The sequence below is a fragment of the Cannabis sativa genome, chromosome 8 (genome assembly GCF_029168945.1).
Source record: "Cannabis sativa cultivar Pink pepper isolate KNU-18-1 chromosome 8, ASM2916894v1, whole genome shotgun sequence".
In the NCBI taxonomy this organism is placed as follows: Eukaryota; Viridiplantae; Streptophyta; class Magnoliopsida; order Rosales; family Cannabaceae; genus Cannabis; species Cannabis sativa.
This window is the reverse complement of record NC_083608.1, coordinates 21,936,650-21,956,443: the sequence shown is the minus strand read 5'-3', so window position 1 is coordinate 21,956,443 and position 19,794 is coordinate 21,936,650. Positions and strand designations below refer to the sequence as shown.

At 36.3% G+C, this 19,794-nt stretch overlaps 4 protein-coding genes across 4 annotated transcripts; 1 reads left to right on the top strand and 3 right to left on the bottom strand.

Annotated features, from left to right (window-relative positions):
- The first annotated feature begins 7,751 nt into the window (after positions 1-7,751).
- LOC133030471 (protein FAR1-RELATED SEQUENCE 4-like) lies at positions 7,752-8,930 on the top strand. The gene is made up of 3 exons (XM_061103224.1): positions 7,752-8,684; positions 8,780-8,893; positions 8,925-8,930. Exons 1-3 carry the CDS (start codon positions 7,752-7,754, stop codon positions 8,928-8,930), a joined length of 1,053 nt encoding a protein of 350 aa, XP_060959207.1.
- A 1,256-nt stretch (positions 8,931-10,186) lies between these two features.
- On the bottom strand, positions 10,187-11,131 carry LOC133030201 (uncharacterized). The gene is made up of 3 exons (XM_061102579.1): positions 10,947-11,131; positions 10,722-10,848; positions 10,187-10,578 (listed from the first exon to the last, which is right to left on the bottom strand). The coding sequence occupies exons 1-3, from the start codon at positions 11,117-11,119 to the stop codon at positions 10,384-10,386; spliced, it is 495 nt and encodes a 164-aa protein (XP_060958562.1). The 5' UTR covers positions 11,120-11,131; the 3' UTR covers positions 10,187-10,383.
- Positions 11,132-11,594: 463 nt separating this feature from the next.
- Positions 11,595-13,045, bottom strand: LOC133030200 (uncharacterized). The gene is made up of 2 exons (XM_061102578.1): positions 12,314-13,045; positions 11,595-12,191 (listed from the first exon to the last, which is right to left on the bottom strand). Exons 1-2 carry the CDS (start codon positions 13,028-13,030, stop codon positions 11,799-11,801), a joined length of 1,110 nt encoding a protein of 369 aa, XP_060958561.1. The 5' UTR covers positions 13,031-13,045; the 3' UTR covers positions 11,595-11,798.
- Positions 13,046-14,941: 1,896 nt separating this feature from the next.
- On the bottom strand, positions 14,942-18,694 carry LOC115701167 (probable plastid-lipid-associated protein 13, chloroplastic). Its single transcript, XM_030628879.2, has 7 exons — positions 18,217-18,694; positions 17,987-18,108; positions 17,827-17,910; positions 17,582-17,678; positions 17,026-17,242; positions 16,259-16,311; positions 14,942-15,219 (listed from the first exon to the last, which is right to left on the bottom strand). Exons 1-7 carry the CDS (start codon positions 18,475-18,477, stop codon positions 15,124-15,126), a joined length of 930 nt encoding a protein of 309 aa, XP_030484739.2. The 5' UTR covers positions 18,478-18,694; the 3' UTR covers positions 14,942-15,123.
- Between the last annotated feature and the right edge of the window lie 1,100 nt (positions 18,695-19,794).

The window sequence follows — 19,794 nt, the reverse complement described above, 5'->3', positions numbered from 1 at the left end:
AAGTATGTGCAAAAGAAAGGTTTTATCAAATGTATATATCGTAAGTCTGGGATTAAAGACTGCCCAATCAACTGTATGTCTGCATAGAGAAAATAAAACCAAGATTAAAAGCCCCTTGGTCAGCTAAATTGTATTAAAAATAAGGCCACATGCCAAAATGCGTACAATGATAAATAAAAGAATTTTTTTCATAAATCCATGGGGGTCGGCAGGTTCAAATCCTCAGCTGCTAGACCATTGTCGTGATGCTCCTGGACGGAGAAGTTGGGGTCGACAACCTCACCCTCAGCATTGTCAAGACGCGGCCTCCCTTTCAGCTTTCTCCCGAACAGCTTCGACTTTACAGAAGGCCAATTGTTCAGACAAATCATCCTCGATCACGTATATAATATTTTTTTGGATTAGCCTTACAGAACTCGTAGAAGACCATGTTGCCTATGGACTCTTACTTCCTGTTGTCCTTCTGATGAGCCTCTACCTCAGCTTTAAGGTCCTTAGTCAGCTCTCTCACCTGCTCGGTAAGTGAGTGGTTTAAACAACTAAAGCCCTCTCGTTCGTCCTCAAGATCCTTGATCTTTTTAGACTCCTTCTCGGTTACGCCTCTAGCTCTTCAATTTTTGCTTGGTTGGCCAACCTTTTCTCTAAGTCGACCACTTTCTAGTTCTCAGCACTCAAGAGCTTGTTCTCCTTGTTTAACTGCTCTTCTTTCTTCTTGAGCTCTTCCCTTGCATCTTGAGCAAACTTATGGAGTTCCTTGGAAGAACTCTCGACTTGAGAGGCCGAAGATTTAGCACGAGAGTAACAATGTCTGAGCTTGAGATTCACCTCAAAAAGAATCAAAGTTAAGAATCACCGATCGACGTGTGCTGAGCAGAAATAAAACTTGTGAAAAGCAAGAAGAATATTTGATTCTGGTAGGTATGACGCCCAGGCTGGACGGACCGTTTTGGCAAAGACACGCATCACATAACTGTGCAAAGAGACAAGCCAAAAAAGTCCCCGTACGACCAAAAGCCCCACACAGACTTGGGGGTAAATGTTATCCCAAAAATCATCTTGGGGATGTGGAATGATGTGATACATGGCAAACATGAAACAAGTTGAGAAAAAACAAAAATCCTCCAAGACTCTCCAAGAGATGTTGGTTTGCTATATGGACCAGATGGATCCGCCTAACCTCAGACATATGCTGGACGGACCATATCCACCAGTCTTTTGAGTCACCAATGGCTCACTGTAGGAAGGACTAGGGTTGTTCATCAAATTGCTCAAACCGTCCGCACCGCAAAAAAATACACTTTGAAATTCTTTACGGTGCGATTACGGTTTGAATTTTTCTTAAACCGCGTAGTGCGTTGCAATTTTTGGTTTTTAATTGTTAATATGCGATTCAAACTGCACCGCACCGTATATTATAAAATACTAATTTTTATATTTATTTAGGTCCTATATGTGAAGGCCAAGCCTAAAGCCCACTAATTATTGTATTGTTGAAACTTGAAACTTTTTTTCATATTTATTTTCAAGCCTTATGGTATTTTTGACAAGTGTTGCTCAAGTTTTGTTGTATTTGTGATAGTTTAATTATTTGGTGATAGTCCAAACTGCAGAAACTGTAGAAACCGCACCACACCGCACTATTTTTTGCGGTGCAATTTTTGCAGTTTTTTAATTTCGCGGTGCGGGTGCAGTTTGGGAAATTAGAAAAATTGCATGTGAGGGTTGGTTTGAAAAAATGATCAAAAACTGCACCACCCACACCACGAACAACCTTAGGAAGGACATCTGACCAGAGATCCTCACGAGAGAAAATGTCTAGATTCATTTCGTCAACTGATTTCTCCATAAATAAGTCAGTCCACACTCCTATAATTAGGAGTTTGCGGGAATCAAGGAAGATTAAAGGATTTTGTGGGATTGACCCAATTAGCATTAATTATTTATTCTGTAATTAAATGTGAGTCTTCTACATCCTTCTCCCTATAAATAGTGGATCGTATTCACTATTTAGGGGATCGGGTTCTCTATTCTCAAGACAGCAAAAAAATTGTAGAAATATTTGTAATCTTGAGAGATAGCAAGGAACTCACTTGACCAGGTTCATGTAATCTTGTTATTCTCCATAGATATACAATAAAAAGGGGAGTAGATTATTACTGCTAAAAAGAAGCATACTAGCCTGGGGAAGAGGAAATCATCAACACTATTGCTACTATGCATCCGCTCAAAGCTCCGGGTCCCGACGGTATGCCAGTTTGTTTTTATCGAAGCTACTAGGACGTTATTGGCAGTAGTGTTATTCGAATGGTCCAATTCCTTTTTCTCTGAGGGAAGTATTCAGAGCCAATTAAACTACACTTTTATTTGTTTGATCCCGAAAGGTGAAAATGCTACGTTTGTTGATAAATACCGACCGATAAGTCTATGCAACTTTGCATACAAAATCATATCGAAGATTATTGCAACCAGACTTAGGGCGGTCATGGACAAATTTGTGTCACCTTTTCAAGCTGCCTTCATACCCGGGAGATGGATTGCGGATTCCTCCATCCTAACCCAGGAGCTTGTTCAGGCTATTAAAAAGAAGAAGGGTCGTGGAGGCTTGATGGCGCTGAAGCTCGATATGCACAAGGCCTACGATTGAATGGAGTGGGGATTCATTAAGAGAGTTTTAAAGGCCAACAGTTTTGATAGTCAGGTGCAAAACCTGATAATGACATGTATTACAACTGTCTCTTACTCGGTTCTTATCAATGGGGTTCCGCAGAAGAAGATCTTTCCTAACAGGGGTCTTCAGCAGGGAGACCCCCTATCCCTCTTTATTTTCCTTCTCTGCCATGATGTTTTATCAAAGCTGATTGCTAAGAGGCAAGAACTGGGAGACATTAAAGGAATAAAGATTTCAAGGAGTGCCCCCGTTTAGTCACCTAATGTTTGCAGATGACACTATTTTGTTTGCAAGAGCAGATGAGAAAAATGCTACTGCTTTCATGGATTGTCTTAAGATTCATGAGGCATGGTCGGGTCAGGAATGCAGTAAGTTAAAATCCAGTGTGCTATTCTCCAACAACTTGAACCAGAACAAGAGAGAAAATATTCTAAGGATCCTTGAGGTTAAAGAAGGCATGGGTAATGAACTGCATCTAGGCAATCCGTTTGTGTTTAAGCGAAGGAGAAGAGAAGATTATAGGCGCCTAAAAGAGAAGGTTTTATAGAGACTTGAAGGATGGAAAGTTAAAAGTTTGTCCTATGCAGGGAGAACAACCTTAGTGAAGTCAGTGGCCTTGAACCTGCCGCTATATTCTATGTCAACATGTAAAATCCCGGTGTCGACATGTAGAGAAATTGATGCGCTTATCAAAAAATTCTGGTGGACAGGAGGGATAACCAAAGATAGATTCAATGCCATAAGGAGTTGGGATAGCCTTTGCCTTCCTAAATGTCAGGGAGGGCTAGGCTTCAGAAGATTAAAAGATACAAACAAAGCTCTATTAGCAAAACTTGCATGGCAGATGGCAATCGGGGCGAATAAACCGTGGGTTGAATGTCTTATGGCTAAATACTGCAAAAACAAGTCCTTTTGGGAGGTGAAAGGGAGAGGAGTTGACTCCCCATTATGGAAGGGTATTTTGGAGGCTAGAGGAATAATTCAACTGGGAGGGTTGGCCATTCCGGGGAGGGGAGATTCTATTGATCTATGGAATCAACCTTGGATCCCATGGCTAAAATATAATGAGTTCTATGACCTTCTGCAAACGATCAAAAGTGGTAACCCGCATTTGAAGACGATGGCTGACCTTACAATACAAGATAAGTGCTGGAACTTGGATCTCCTTCAGTAAGTATTTGGGAGAGATTTAGGTACCAGAATTGGCTCGATTCCTAGACTACCTGCCTCGGAGGAAGACACTTTGGTGTGGAAAGAGTCTACTGATGGGGCTTTCACTGTCAAGAGAGCGTACCAGATGTATTGTGGGAATAGGGAAGCAGAAAAGTCTCCTTTGTGAAAGATAATATGGAACCAGAATATCGATATCAAGTCCTCAATGATTATATGGAGGGTAGCTGCTGATTGTATTCCAACCCGCGATAAACTCCTTTTCATTCGTGACAAGAACTACCTTCTGTGTGAAACAATAAGACACATTTTTAGGGCATGCCCTTTCGCGAAGGCACTGTGGTTTAGTTGTCCTTTCCCAATTCGGAGCAATGTTAGCGAGGATGCCACCTGCAAAGATATCATATTGGGCTTGTTTTCGTGCATGCCAATTGAGATAAAGTGGCAATTTTTGGAGTTCATTGGATGCTTGTTTGATGGAATTTGGCAAGCGAGAAACGAACGCTTGTTCAAAGGAAAGGCAACTGGTATTCACAACACTAGAAGACACATTCTCAGGCGTTTCCAAGAGCTGAACCAATTGCAGATGACCTCCAGCTCGAGTGACACCGATAAGAGATTGGGGAAAGGATTATCTTTGGGACAACCGACCGTGACTACCAAAATCCCTAGCATCACAGAGATCGTGTGCCTAACAGATGCTTCCTGGAAAGAAGGAGTGGCTGATTTGGCTCTAGGATGGTAGGAGAGAAGGACGGGTAGATGGATGTGGTATGCGAAGCAGAGTAAAGCAAGTTCGGTTGCGGAGGGTGAATTGCAAGCAATCAGGTGGGCTTTGCAGTTGGGGATGGCGGTCAAGACAGGATCAATCGCCATTGCTTCTGATGCAAAGGTCATTGTGCAAGCTTTGGAAAAAAGGATTTGCCCTCCTTATTGGGAAACAAGACCTACTGCTTGGAGATTTTACAGTTACTGCCAAGTTTTAATGTTTGTAATTTGTATTTTATTTCTCGTTTGAACAATCAAGCTGCTGATGCTATAGCCAAAAAGGCTAGAGGTAATAGTCTTTTGAATGGTTTATACCATAGGGAGGGAACCCATGTTGTGCTTTCCAACTATCTTATCTAATGAACAAGTTGTTGTTCTTCCAAAAAAAAAAAAAAGAGCCGAACCTCTAAAAATATCTTCTGTCGTTTATAGCTTTTTGATTACTTTTATTATTCAAACATTTATATTATTGTTGTAAAAAAAAACACTTATATTATCGTTTTACTGAGTGCACGCCGTTGGCTAAAAATAAGGTCAATGAGTACCAATTTTATTATTCCACAACTAAGTAATTTAATCAATAAATTGGTAATTATAAAACACAAAATTTTAGATAGAATATCCAAATATTATCAATATTTTAAAGAATTTTTAAATAATTCTATGGATTGATTTTTTGTTTTTTATTGATTCTGTTTTGAATCATTGAACTTAATAATTCTTTTTTATTTGCAATTGTTGATCTTCCTTTTGGCTATTTTAAGGATTGAATTATTGGCTTAGATGGTGATTCTGACCACCTGGGTTTGTTTCTCGTAGGTTGTGTGTGATATATTGAAGAGGAAAACTAGATTCATGAAGAACATATTTTTGTAATACAAATAGGTTAGGCCGTATAAAGATTAAAATGCCTGTGTTATCGTATATGCGTAATTTTGTAATGGTAATGGGTTTTAAATGAAAAGGTCCCTTAAATAAATAAATAAAAAAAAAAATACTAATAAGGAGAGAATTGTGGTAGGCTAAGAAAAATGAAAACCCAATTATGTAAGGGAAAAAAACACGAATATTCTAAAAAGGGAAAAATATTACAACAATACTGTGGGCCGGCCCAATGAACATTTGTACAGCCCAAAAGGAAAATATTACAAAAATACCACTTGCTCTTACCTTCAGCCGCACGTCACAAACGGAGAGGATGAATGAAGCTCCATCGATGCAGTCGGCCACGCAACCAGAATGAAACCAGATCGAACGTAAAACAACTGTAAATCCCGTCGAATTTCAATAGGAAACGAACAAATCCAACGATCTAAACAGAAATTTTTTTAAAAAAAAAGAGCAGGACAACCGTGGAGAAACTGAAATTCAACATTTGATTTCGGTTTTTATAGTGCAATATCACTCAAACGAGCGTCGAAAATTCAGATTGAAGCAATGTAAATCTGTATTGAACAGATCTGGAGCTCCCCCTCAAATCCGAAAAAAAAGGTATGAACTGAAATTTTTTTTCAACAATGATACACGGCATTTTTAGTTGCATTCTGGTTGATTCAATGGTGTGCAACAGGAAATTCATATGGTAAAACCAATAAACAAGAACTGATTCTGATTAAGGAACCAAGGGATACTAATAACGTATTTTAATTTTTTTTGCGTTGGCTTACAGTTGCATTATCGTTTGAAAATGGTTTAGAAATCATGAAGAAGTGTCAAATGACAAGTACCAAGAGCTAGCATATATACAAGGTAAGATTTATGTTAATGGTAGCAAATTAGTTTTATAATAGTTGTAAATCGATCTGATTCGAATAAACATGATGAAAAATGACAATGAGTAAGAACTATGTAATTTTGGGGATAGAATTGTGGTTTTTAAGTTGGTTTACAGTTGCATAATCATTTAATATTAGTTTCATCCTGTGTTTCTGCAGGAATTTATTGTGGAAAAGATAGAGGACAGAACAGTTTGAGAAATGGTTAGTTTCCCAAAATTTAAATGAAGTTTCTTAATAGTTTTATTCTCGTTTCTTTGTAGTTTATTAACAACCAAAAAATGGCAAAATCAGGAATCATGACAGGAAATACAATGCTTGAACAAAGGAACAGAGATAGAAATAAGTTTGTACTCTATTTCATAACATAATCAAACCAGTTTTAAAATTCGTTGGCTCGGACTAATAACCATTGCAAAAACACAGGAAAGGAAAGACATTCCATTCCTAGTCTTCTACAATGGACAATTCGATGATCGAATGAATTATGAAAATTATGAAGCCAGTGGACACTACATTTCTGCCAATTGTAACTATGAAGATTTGCAACAGAAACTCAAAGATGCCCTGGAGTGCAACCAAGAAAACACTGTTTTGCAACTGAAATATCAAGTGAAGGAAGGATACCAACCATTGAGGATAAAGGATGATCAAAGCCTGCATTTCTACATACAACTCAAACTGAAAGACCCCGACTTCACAACATACCCAATGTGTGTGAATGTCATCAACAACCCAACAACAACCATCGATGCATCATTCTTTGGAAATGACAATTCATTAATTACACATACAAGCGCCTTCCAACCAATCGAATACAATGCAGCAACAACAGAAGACTCAACAAATCAACAACATATAATTGAAGCAACGAAGACGAATTTGGGGGAGAAAGTTTTGACTTCATGGACTATGCAAAACTTGTGGCAGAGGAAATGGTTGAGCAACTGGAAAATAACAGAAAAAAGGAACCAGAAATCACAGATTATGACGAACTACTAATCACAGATCCGCATCATCCAGAAATAGAAGAAGCACAAATATACAAAGACAAAGAAACACTGCAGAGTGTGCTTGGTTTCTATGCAATTAGGAACAACTTCCAATTCAGAGTTAAAAAATCATGTGCAAGAACATACAAGATTTGTTGTTTGGATCCAAAATGCAAGTGGGCACTAACAGCATCCAGAAACGGGCCAACAAAGTCATTCATCATTCGAAAGTACGACAGAAAGATGATACACACTTGTGATCTAAACATCAGATTTGCCGACAAGAGACAAGCTACAACGAAATTGATTGGAAACTACATCAAGCCACGGTTCACCAACATAAAAACAACTCAAACGCCACAAGACATCAGAGGAGAAATGAAACACAATTATGGGGTCAGAATGAACTACATGAAAGCATGGAGAAGCAAAGAGCACGTGCAAGAAGAATTACGAGGAAAAGCCAACGAATCATACAGGTTGCTGCCCGGTTTTTTGCACATGTTGCAAAAAACTAATCTCGGAACAATAGTGCACGTGAAAACAAAGGATGACAACAGCTTCAACTACTTGTTTGTCGCACTGGATGCATCAATAAAAGGATGGAAGAAATGCAAACCTATAATAGTTGTTGACGGAACTTTCCTTAAATCAACATATGGAGGTACACTGCTCTCTGCTTGTACACAGGATGCAAATGGGCACATTTTTCCACTAGCTTTTTCTGTTGTGGATTCAGAAAACAACAACTCATGGCAATGGTTTTTCACAAAAGTGAGAGAAACATATGGGATTAGAGAGGAACAGTGCTTGATCTCAGATAGACATGAGAGCATAAGTAAGGCAGCTTGTCAAGTATTTCCAGAAATCACACATTGCTATTGTGTATACCACCTGTTAAGCAACCTAAAAGCAACCTTCAAGAAGAATGCAAGCAAGCTGGATAAACCATTGTTCGCTGCAGCCAGAGCATACACAGAGAGGAAATTTGAATACCATATGAGCGAGTTGGACAGCTTGGACATCCATGTAAGACCATATTTACAACAAGTTGGATACCACAAATGGTCAAGATACCACTGCAAAAACAACATGTATTCAACTATGACTTCAAACATTGCTGAATCTCTAAATGCAGCAAACTTGGCAGCTAGAGAGCTACCAATCACAACACTGATGGAGTCATTGAGAGCATTGATTCAACAATGGACATACACAAACAGGAAAAAAGCACAGAAAACAACAACATTTTTAACACCTACAGCAGAAAAGAAATTAGTCGACAACTTTGTGGAATCATTGACAGAAAATGTAATGACATGTTTAATATTTTAGTTGCATTATAGTTTCTTTATAGTTTGTTTTTCGTTGTTATACATATTAACAGTTTTACACTTAATCCGCAGGTAAAACCAATAAACGAGACCATGTTCGAAGTCATTGAACTAACCAGATCATGGGTCATCAACCTCAAGGAGAAAACATGCAGTTGCAACAGATTCCAACTTGATGAGTTACGGGTGTGCTCATGCGCTTGCTTTGTTATAAAAGAGATGAACTTGAATGTTTACAACTACGTTCGGGTTATTACACCACGCGAACATGGATTGAAACATACAGCGGCTCAACATATCCGGTACACAATCACACAACTTGGGATGTGCCACAAAACATAAAAGATATCATTGTTCTGCCACCAAACCAAAAAATAAGATCTGGAAGACCAAGGAAACGAAGGTTTTTATCTGAATGGGATACAAAAAAACATAACAGGTGCGGCAAATGTGGACAACACGGACACAATCGAAAGACATGCAACAATCAAGCAATAAAATAGATACATATGAAATATTTGAATTGTTTAATTTTGTGTGCAAATTCAAACAGGTTGATCTGTGATGTTCTAAATACATGGGATTTTATTTTTATGAAATTTGGTACAGTTTTTTAATAGTTTTAAAATCGTTTTGTTACAGTTGCGACCCTTTGTAAAATATTAAGTACCGGAATGACTTCTTCTTTACAGTTTTAAAGGCAGTCAGTCAATAATTGATAAAACATAACTTGAATAAAGGGAAAAGGATTAATGGAATACGAAGAATAAAAATACATTCATAGCACAATTTAGGAAAAATGAAAACATAGTTTGTATTCAGTTGGTTAATAGTTTCTCCATAGTTGTGCGACCGTATATAAGAACTTGAACAATTAAAAAAAACAAACAACTTTGGGAAATACAAACCTATACAATAAAGATATTATAAGGAGTAAATGTCAAATATCCTAAAAGTTTTAAACCAGGCACATAGTATAAAATCAAATATAATACCTACATTGAAACAACAACACTAAAAATTGTCTGGAAATAGATTCAACAAATAACAGAAAAGAGCCACCAAATTAAAAGATCCTATTTCTTCAATTTAGATGCCATAGAAGACTTGCTTTGCTTCTCATCCTCGCTGTCAATGCTTTCGTCAATTTTCCTTTGTCCGTACGAGAAGAAAAGTGAAGCAAGTCGGGTACGATAAACTTCGATGTCAAAGTCTGCAGGGACATCCTTTCCGTGGATAAAGAATTCAGCAAAGGCAGCAACATATGCCCCGCAATCACTATAAAAAAAACAGAAAGAAAAAGTAAACAGTTTAGAAACTAAAAAACAACATAAAAGAAACTTAAAAGAAACACTCACTTCTTCTGCTGAGACGCAAGACCACTAAGCTCCACGATTCTGAATGGAGCTGTAGGTCGAAACCGAAGCAGAACTTGTGCTCTATTCTTCCGGTAACCCAAGTAAATCGAAAAATAAAGGCAGCAACACGGAATAAGCCTTCATCGCATTCCTAGCTGCGGCATTCATCTTCGCGGTCCTCAAAGAATTGTACAGAAACAACGTCCCTTCGTTCAAGTCAAGACGCCCAAAAACCCAATGACTTTCCCTTCTTAAATTGATGATGAATAGCACATGATCGGCTTCATACCAAGGCTTAGAACAGGGAATGCGCATACCTCAGATGTAATGCGCTATTGGGTGGGCAGCGTGAATGTGTGACATCTTAGTCTTCATTGACTTGGCCTTGTTAAATTTGTGGTACAATGCTTGGATGGAATCATCAAAAAGACAATCAGTAGTTGCGAAATTCAACGTCACAGCGGAAGAATACTTACCTTTTTTCCGAAGGTAATAGAATATGGTGTTCATATGCTGAGAAAAAAAACAACACAGAAACACAAATGAAAAGGTTGAACAACTGTAAAAAAACTGAAATGCAGTATCAAAACTAAAAAACATTTATAAAGCAACTGAAAACAAACTACCATAACTACAATACAAATTGGAAACTTTACCGAGTCGTTCATAAACATGTCGCATGTTGCCAAATGATAAAACCAAGTTTTATCCTCAACATAATCAACACCTAGCCTAAAACCCGGGGTAAATTTCTTTGCGCCGTCTTCATAACAATTATAATGCCTACAACAACAAACAAACAGCAAAAAAATAGCATTAAAAAAGGAATAAAACTGAAATAAAAAACATAATACAAAAACAGATTTAATAAAAACAGTCACCTAGGATGTTTAAGCAATCCTTCACCAATCCAAGCGTCAAATTTTGCCTCAATCTCGGTAGATACGGGATCAGCAAAAGCATCATTAAGAGCATAAAGGCCCTTCACATAAGTCACCATTTTGAAATCCCTATCATCCCCAGCTGATTGAGAACCTGAGGACATAAGCTCCATTGGAGTGCTCCCGACATCGACGGACCCGAAATCAACAAATGGAGATTTCAAGGCCGGAGCACGCTTCCTCTTATCCAACAGAGGTGTATCAGAGACAGTGTCCTCAGTTTCTTCATCAGTATGAAGGGCATCTGACTTTTCACCAACAACATCTGGATTGGGTGCGGGGACCTAAAAAAGAAAGAATGCATTAAAACAGTTGCAAAACATACTAGAAACTAATGAGCAACCAAAAAGAAACCTAGTTTTTTTGAAAACAATTAAAAGTAAACTTACATGGATTTTAGCAACAGCCTCCAAGCCAGCCAACACAACTTGATCATCATCTATTTCAAGCTGGCTCAACCCATCAAAGAAATCGTCCCCCTTCAATCGAGACTCATCGCCCTTCGGCTTCTCAACATCCTTAACATTTTTATCACTCCCTCCAACATCCTCAGATGGATTCACATCGGCGAAGGAACGGCCGGTAATAGCCTTGTCAGCATCATCAGCATCCCCACCAACTTTAACCAACTCACCACCATCGTCGGAGTCAGAATCAATATTTTCTGGATCAGGCAATTGCTTCTCATCATCCTCGGCATCATCATCATCATCATCATCAGCATCATCATCAGAATCTTGAGTTACTAATTCATCCGATGACTTTCCCTGTATCAACCAACATAAATGAAACTTAAATAAAACAGTAAAGAAACTTTAAAAAAAAAATATAAAAAAACCTAAACAATAAAATAAGAATAAATACCTCATCAGAAGGACGACGATGAATGGCATTAACCTTCTCTTGGATATCCTTAATTACAGTCATTACGGATTTGAAATTAAAATCAACAAAACACCTCAACGAAATGAAGTCCTCGACCAATGATGATTGATTCGAAATGAGCATCTCCAGCTTAGATTTCATCCAATCAATATCTGCTGAATCAGACTTCTTTGAAGATGACCCACCCTCGAAGGATTGCTTCGCTACACCACGTTCATCAATAGATTCATCGAGAAATAAACCGTCAAGTTGAAGCTGCTGCCTCTCTTCATCAGTAGGACGCATGTTTTTTATCTTCAACTGAACAGCATAATCAAACATAATATGAAAAAAAATTAAAACAATTGGAAAAACCAAAAAATAACAACATAAATAAAACTGAAAAGAAACAGTAAAAAAACAGTAAAGAAACTGTAAATTACCTTCTCCAAAGGTAAATCAAAAATCTTGCCCTTCAAGTCTCGAAGGGTTGGATTTTTGGTGACGATGGTGTTGCTCCAGTTCAGAATCCTGGGAATAGAAGATGAAACTCTCTTACAGAAAGAGTTCACCATTGCAGGACAACATTCATAAAACCAAACCGTGAAAACCCAAGGACATCCCAATGCCCTATACCAGCCATCATATTGGCATCCCTTCTCTGCCTTTCTATTTTTCATAATGATCCCATGCTCGATCCTACCTTTGAATGAGTCAATTGTCAATTCAAATGATTCCCTACCCCAACAATACTCATCCCACCGACCGCTATCAACTACATCTAGAACAAACCTAGACACTTCTTTGTCAGGAGTATTGCTAAGAAGAAAACACTGAATGAAATACAAAACAGCCATTTTCAAACCAATAGACTCATCCAAACCCCACCGACTACCCAAAAAAGCATCCTCGATGGCTTTGTGGTCAATAGTTTTTACACCACGGAAACATGTTTCTACCAATTGATTTGTTTCCTGTGAAAACAACAACTTGTTGCAATCACCGAAACAATCTAAACCAGAAATCAGGTAAAATTCTTCGGCACTAAACCGTATGCAACGGCCAGCAACCTTAGCCCAAAACTCTTTAGGATTGGGCTGTAAAACTTCCCTTAGTAATAAACTATGTACGACTTGCGAATAAAAAACAAACTCAGGCATATCCAGAAAATGCCCAAACTGAGTTTGACGAAACAAAAGAAAGCAAATTAACAGATAAAGTGTTCTTAATATTATCTATCACGGAATAAACACTGGTGCATACACACTTAGATCTGTAAAAATCAGAAGGACTAAATTTACAGTCCCAAACCTGCAACATAACGAAAAAGGCCAAAATAAATTATAAATCCTAAATAAAACAGTATGAAAACTGCAATACAACTACAAACAAACTAAAAACAAACTGTCAATGACAAACAACTACACAGACAAAAACAGTAAAGACTTGAAATCGTTTGGAAACATAAAAAAAACAGTAAACAACTAACCCTAAAGGAAATCGAAAAATGCAGTATACAAAGAACAATAAAACTATATTAAAACAACAAACAAACTACAAAACATATACAACTATAGAAAAATATAGAGCAAAGATTTGAAAATCGTTTTGAAATCTAAAATATAACAGCAAACAACTAAACCTAATGAAAATCGAAAACACATCAAAACATACCATTAACAAACTATTAAAAAACTGAAAAGAAACTACAGACGACTGATTAAAAACACTAAAAACGAAAACAACACACATAACCTGTAAGCACAAAAAAACACTGAAAATAAAGAAAACAAAACCAAATTAAAGAACAACACCCAGACCAGAATCAAATGAAATGTTCAAAACCAACAATAAATAACTAAAAAATTTAAAAACATGAAACAAAATGCGCAAATGAAACCCTAAAATTACACAAAGCATAATGAACATAAAAACGCCAAAATCTGGGTAAAGTATAAATGAAGGAAAGGGGGAAACGAAAATAAAACTAAAAACCAACCTGAGTCCGATCTTCAGCATGTGTAATAGATTTTTTCCCAGAAATTTCTGGAACCGTGTGCTCCTCCAAGTTGAGCTTCGTTTTCTTCGAAGAATGGGGTCTCACACGCTTGGGCATTGGAGCTTCAAAATCAGAATCAAAATCTTCAATGATTGGGCGTTTACCCTTGGATTTGTTGGCCAACGATTTCTTGCCCATTTTTGATTTCTGTTTGAGAACTGGAGAAGGGGATGAAGATGAACGAGTGATTGCCATCCTATAAATAAGATTGAAAAAAACTGAAACAGAGAGGGAAAAACAGTTGCTAAATCGTGGGCTAAGAGGAAGTTGAAAATTCGTGGATGAACCAAAAAGAAGAGGGAAAAACGTGATAAATTATGGGTGGTTAATGGAGGTTACTTGAATTCAAATGAACTTAGAAAACAGAAATGAAGAATCGAAAATGAAATGAAAAGAAAATGAAAAAAGAGAGGGAAGAGAGTATGATTTGATTGATGATGCATGGGGAGAGCACACATGTATGCATGATATGATGAGTAAGTGGTAAATGTGTAATAAAAATAACTTTGTAAGTAAAAATGTAGTAATAGACGTGTGTGGGTAATTTTGTAATAAAGTGTGCAAAATGGATTTTTCATGTAAAAATTTCATTATGTAAATGCAAATGAATAATATATTCTCATTAAAAATAAAAATAAGACAAGTCAACCCAAAAAGAAAAAATTAGAAATTGAAAACGAAAATGGCTCTCTAGGTGATAAAGGGGTCATGTTTGGATTCGTAGAGTGTAGAATGAACATGACAGTGGTGCAAACTTTAGTCAACTAGCTTTAGTTTGGTATCACCATAGTCACATATGTTCACACTACTACTACTGCCTACACCAAGCTTTAATTTATATATGTAAAGACATTTTTCATAAACTACTCAATATTGAAAGAAAGAAATTAAAGAAAAAAATATACCATTTGCAAAGTTAGGTGAGGATTAGAATTGTCAAACAAATCGAATTCTAGAGTTATTTCTTCGACTCATTTGCGCAGCCATGAATAGTTTAACTGACGTATGAAGCTTCATAAGATTATTTTCTTCTTTTATTTCTCAGAATGAAGTATTAGAATACAAGGGAAAGAAAATAACATGAGAAAATCATTAGCCATCTCATCTGAGAGACGGAAAGGAGAAGAGCAAATCAGAATCACAACTGATGAGAAAAATAAAAATTTACAATTTTATAGACAAAAAAAAGGATCTCTAGCTCTCATATTCAGTCATGGTATCAGCCAAGGGTGATGAGGGTGCATCTGACCTTGTGAGAACCTCAGGAATTCCACTAGTATCCCTTATTATCTGCAAATATCAATATAACAGCTTAGAATTTAAAATCATTTCAGAAGTGCCTTTAGTTTTGAAGATACGGTTGAAAATGTTTATGTCAGCATCCTCTTGTTATGATCTGTAATATGCATGAAACACTAGAATCTAAAGACTCGTCAAAACCCAAGAAACTACAAAAATAAAGCTCCAAATACCTTCTAACTATATGAAAGAAGAATAAATTAGATCTCTTCAGTAATAAGATACTAACGCAAATTTTAATATATTGGTAATCATACAGCAGAAAATGTAAGCTTAGCAAGAAAAAAGAGTAATAATGTTACAGCTAAGGCAATAAGTATAGGTGAGTCAAGTATTTAATGTCACAGGTCCAACCATATTCATTCTTTCATTCTTTCTTTTTTTTCTTGAAAGGGATTTATTCTTAAATATATACAAACTTGAATATATGATATGAAATATGGGGGACGCGGCAGATCAGATGTGTAGTATCATTCTCATTTCTGGTCCGGTCACATTGCATACAGAAGTAATGTAAAGTATCATATGTGTAATTTTATTTTTAAATTACTTCACTGATTGTTAAATTACTTATAAAATGCAACAGGAGCAGCACGACTACATCCGGAATTGAATATAAAAATATTTTTTTACTACTTTTACAGGCATTGAAAGGAGGTGCAACTAATTTCCATACCATGCATTATTCAAGAATATATTGTGCTGCAACTCCTGTCACATATGTTTTACCTTCTCTAAGTTCCATAGAATTAGGATCAGTGTTAGAGTGTATATGGTTAGGCTGTCAGAATTCTGATAGGAGGTTGTTAGGGTTCTGTTTATCAATGCACAGTTGTAATTATATTCATGCTTAGTCTGTCTACCTAAGCCTATTTATACTCTCTGATTTAGCTTCACTAAGTTCCATAGAATTTGGATCACAGGGCCATGAGCACCACATGATATCGTGTTTAAAATTACCAAAATAACAATGAAGTAAAAGAAATCAAGCTATGTTTTGGTGGAAAGAGTATTTGGTAAGCATACGTACAAGTATCTCATCATCAAGATAGGAGATCATGAATAGTCTCTGGAAAGTTCCATCTGCGTGCATAAGATGAAATGGTTAGGATAAATTCACATTCATAGTAATAACCTAGTTAGTCAGCAGGCAAAAACATAAGAGAAAGCATGATTCTATTCTCATTTAAAATTGAATCTTAAAATATAATACGGAACCTTGCTTTTTTTTTAATTGGTGGTAGGTACCAATTTTTTATGATCTTTTGCATCTTTCTAGGGAATAAGGTGAATAAATGTATAATGATCAAGTGCAATTAAATATGAGTACAAAAAGTATCCTCAGCAGTCAGCATTCAATGATCCTTTGGCAAGTTTCAAATTTTCAATTACTAATCGTTATCTTCTTAGCTACTGTGATGGGTGAAGTCATTTTGGTGTTACAAAGAGCTATGTAAAAAGAACTGAAGATAAAACTTCAGGGAACTGCAATATGTCAAGTGTGTTTGGGTGCTATAAAGAACTATATAAAGGAAATCAGGAAGACCCTAGAATACTGCAAATGTCAATTACAGGATACTAACTCCTCAAAGGCTGAAGATAACAGGCTAAAGGGATAGCACTCTGAGGCTTAAAAATTATTACGACCATCTTTCCATCCCATATGGCAGTTGTTTGGAAGGACAAAGAATAAGCAACATCTGACCAAACACTTCCTGACAACATACAGTGATCATAGGTAGGTGCAAACTCAAATTTTAAGGTTTAAAAATGATCAATAAAGCATAATTTTCTTACTCAAAGGAACTCTCAGACCACCCGTGAAAGCATCCCTAACAGGTATAGGAAGTTGCTGTAGGGTGTTTGCTGCCTGACCAAGTGCACCTTTTAGCTGTTCTGGCACTGTTTCTTCAATAACCTTTGGTGTCTCAAAAACCCCTTCTGCGTATTCCTCTCTCATTCGAAGTGGTCCTTCAACAGTCAATTTGGTTGACAGAGTAAACTTGGTTTCTATCTGAAATTCAAACTAACATAATAAATTTCTTTTAAAGAAAGATATCTGCAGCTAAGTGCCCATGTAGTTTTTTTTTCCTTTTCCTTTTTTTGCTGAGGTCCCATGTAGTTAGCAAAGCATACAAATCGAGTCAGCATTAAGAAAAAATGCAAACAGGGCTATTTCCCATTTGTAATAAATTTTCAGCATCTTGGATAATAAGTAAAAGTCGATTCTGTGAAATTAGCTGAGACCATATGCTCTATCAAATTAAGTTTGAAGAATTGAGAAAAGAGAGCCAAATTTGTAACACATAAACACATTTGTTTAGAAATTTCACATCATTAAAGAGTAGAATACCGAGTTCAAAACTCTCATGTTTGCCGTAACTCTTGCATAGCCATCCTTGATTGCCATATCCATTTTCGACAAGTTAGCCAAATTTGAGGGAAATCTCCTGCAAACAGTTCAAGAGTTGCAATATACATCAAAGACGATCACCGGTTATCTATCACAATCCGATTTCACACCAACCACGTAATTTTCAACAACTAAAAACCACATTTCACAAAGTTGAATAGCAGATGAGAGTATAAATTACTCACTCAAATATGAATTTGGCAGCAAATAATCCCGGGCTTCCAGATCCAAACCATTCGAAACTCCAGCGACCCTCCAAGAATGGCGACCTGATTAGCTTAAACAAGTAAAAATCCCATAAAAATTGAAGCTTGGACAAAATCTTCAGCTGAAATGAGCGCTTACGTCGTTGGACGAGGCGTCGGATTAAGCCGCTCAAGGCCGGTAATTCTTTCATTCACATCAATTCTCTGAAAATCACTCGTCTTTCCAGATACTAAAGCCTCAAAACCCCCAGAATCCTTAAACTGAATTTTTATAATAAATAATTAATAAATAATCCCAAATTCAAAGCTCAAATGGTAGGTCTTATCAACTAAACTACAGTAGATAGAATCTTAAAAGTTAAGACTCACTGCGAGAAGAAGGGACTCTTTAGCGGATAGTCTCTCCATTTCTTTGGCATAAGCAGCTGGAGCTCCTCCTTGTACAGCTTGCTGGACCATTGCCGTGCAAGTCAATTTCCGTCGGGATCGGCGGCCGGCGAAGGAGGAGCTTCTCCGATCGGTGTCGGGAAACATGGGGAGGGAAGTTGTGGCTGATGAGATGGAAGAAGAGGAACAACCAGAGGAACGGATTGCAGAGAGCGCGGATAGAGAACCTTGTAAGGATGCCATTGATAAGGATTTGAGTCGAGACGGAATAAAATGGTTTGAACAACAGAAATAATAATAAGAATAATGATTTGAGTATTAAATTGTATGGGAAATAGTATAGGGTAGTTAGTTATTGTTAGAATTTACAAGTGCTGTGGATTTTGGGTAGAAATAGAATATGAGTGTTTGGTAAGATGCAATGCAAGCTTTCCATCTCATAATCAGGTAAATCAGGTTTTTTTTTTTTTTTTTGCCTGGCTCTTCTTTTCTTGGATTTCGATGCGATATTAAGTGGCGTTTAGTTAGGAGGAATGAAAATATGGGAATGGTAAAATGAATAGGAATGGAATAGAATAAAATTTAAAATTCATAAAAAAAATTGATAAAAAAATCATTAAATTTTTTCTCTTTGTTACATTAGAATGGTTTTTCCTTCCTTTTTATAATGGAATAGTCATTCTACCAGAATGTCATTCCAATACTTTAAAATACAACCAAACAAATGAATGAAATGAAAATTGATTCCTTTCCATTCTATTCTATTTCATTATCTCCAACCAAACGTCACCTAAAGTTTTATTTGGTTGATACAATATTAAAATTTGAGATTATATGATAAGGTGTATGGTGTTATGTTTCAAAATTAGTTGGTATTGAGAGATGAGTAGTTTATGTATTTAATGTAGAACAATTAGTAATTTTAGCTTTAAATTTTTAATGATATTAATTTTGTCCCTTAAAAGATAGGGCTTCTTAAAAATTCTCTCTTAATTTTTACATTTAAAGAAATTTAGTTCTTCTGTTAGATTGCATCTTATTTAAATGCTAACGTGTCTTCGTAAATTAACAATTTTGTCGCCTAATTTTGACAACTATCAAATCGTATATTCTTAAAATAAAAATATGAAAAATTCAACATTTTTTTAGTAAATCATAACAAATTAATTTAGATCTTAAAAAAATATTATTTTAAATGATTAAAAAATTAAAAAAATAAATAAATTTTAAATTAATTAAGGTGCCGTTTGGTAACACTTTTGTTTTCTAATTTTTTAATCACAAAATGAAAGTAAAATTTTTGTTTTTAAAAATTTTTCTTTTGAAAAACAAAAATGTGTTTTGTAACTACTTTTGTTTTTCACTTTTAAAAATATAAAACAAAAGTGTGTTCAGTAAAGTTTATTTTTATTTTAATTTTTTGATTTTATTTACGTCAGGTCTAGGTCCGAAGTCGGATTTGGGTTCAAGTCAGAGGTCGGGTTCAGCACCAGGGCCGTGGGAGGATTTGGGTCCGGGTCTGATCGAAGTCCAAGATATTGATTAAGAAAAAAAAAACTG

What these genes read in the sequence shown, in the direction of transcription:
- LOC133030471 (XM_061103224.1), top strand. Translation starts at nt 7,752, where the DNA reads ATGAAACACAATTATGGGGTCAGAATGAACTACATGAAAGCATGGAGA. An exon ending in TGGAATCATTGACAGAAAAT is followed by an intron (nt 8,685 to 8,779) that starts GTAATGACATGT and finishes CTTAATCCGCAG; the next exon opens with GTAAAACCAATAAACGAGAC.
- LOC133030201 (XM_061102579.1), bottom strand. Translation starts at nt 11,119, where the DNA reads ATGGAGCTTATGTCCTCAGGTTCTCAATCAGCTGGGGATGATAGGGAT. An exon ending in GGATTGCTTAAACATCCTAG is followed by an intron (nt 10,849 to 10,946) that starts GTGACTGTTTTT and finishes TTGTTGTTGTAG; the next exon opens with GCATTATAATTGTTATGAAG. An exon ending in ACATGTTTATGAACGACTCG is followed by an intron (nt 10,579 to 10,721) that starts GTAAAGTTTCCA and finishes TTTTTTTCTCAG; the next exon opens with CATATGAACACCATATTCTA.
- LOC133030200 (XM_061102578.1), bottom strand. Translation starts at nt 13,030, where the DNA reads ATGCCTGAGTTTGTTTTTTATTCGCAAGTCGTACATAGTTTATTACTA. An exon ending in TTGATTTACCTTTGGAGAAG is followed by an intron (nt 12,192 to 12,313) that starts GTAATTTACAGT and finishes TATGCTGTTCAG; the next exon opens with TTGAAGATAAAAAACATGCG.
- LOC115701167 (XM_030628879.2), bottom strand. Translation starts at nt 18,477, where the DNA reads ATGGCATCCTTACAAGGTTCTCTATCCGCGCTCTCTGCAATCCGTTCC. An exon ending in ACATGAGAGTTTTGAACTCG is followed by an intron (nt 17,243 to 17,581) that starts GTATTCTACTCT and finishes TTTGAATTTCAG; the next exon opens with ATAGAAACCAAGTTTACTCT. An exon ending in ATCTTGATGATGAGATACTT is followed by an intron (nt 15,220 to 16,258) that starts GTACGTATGCTT and finishes TGATATTTGCAG; the next exon opens with ATAATAAGGGATACTAGTGG.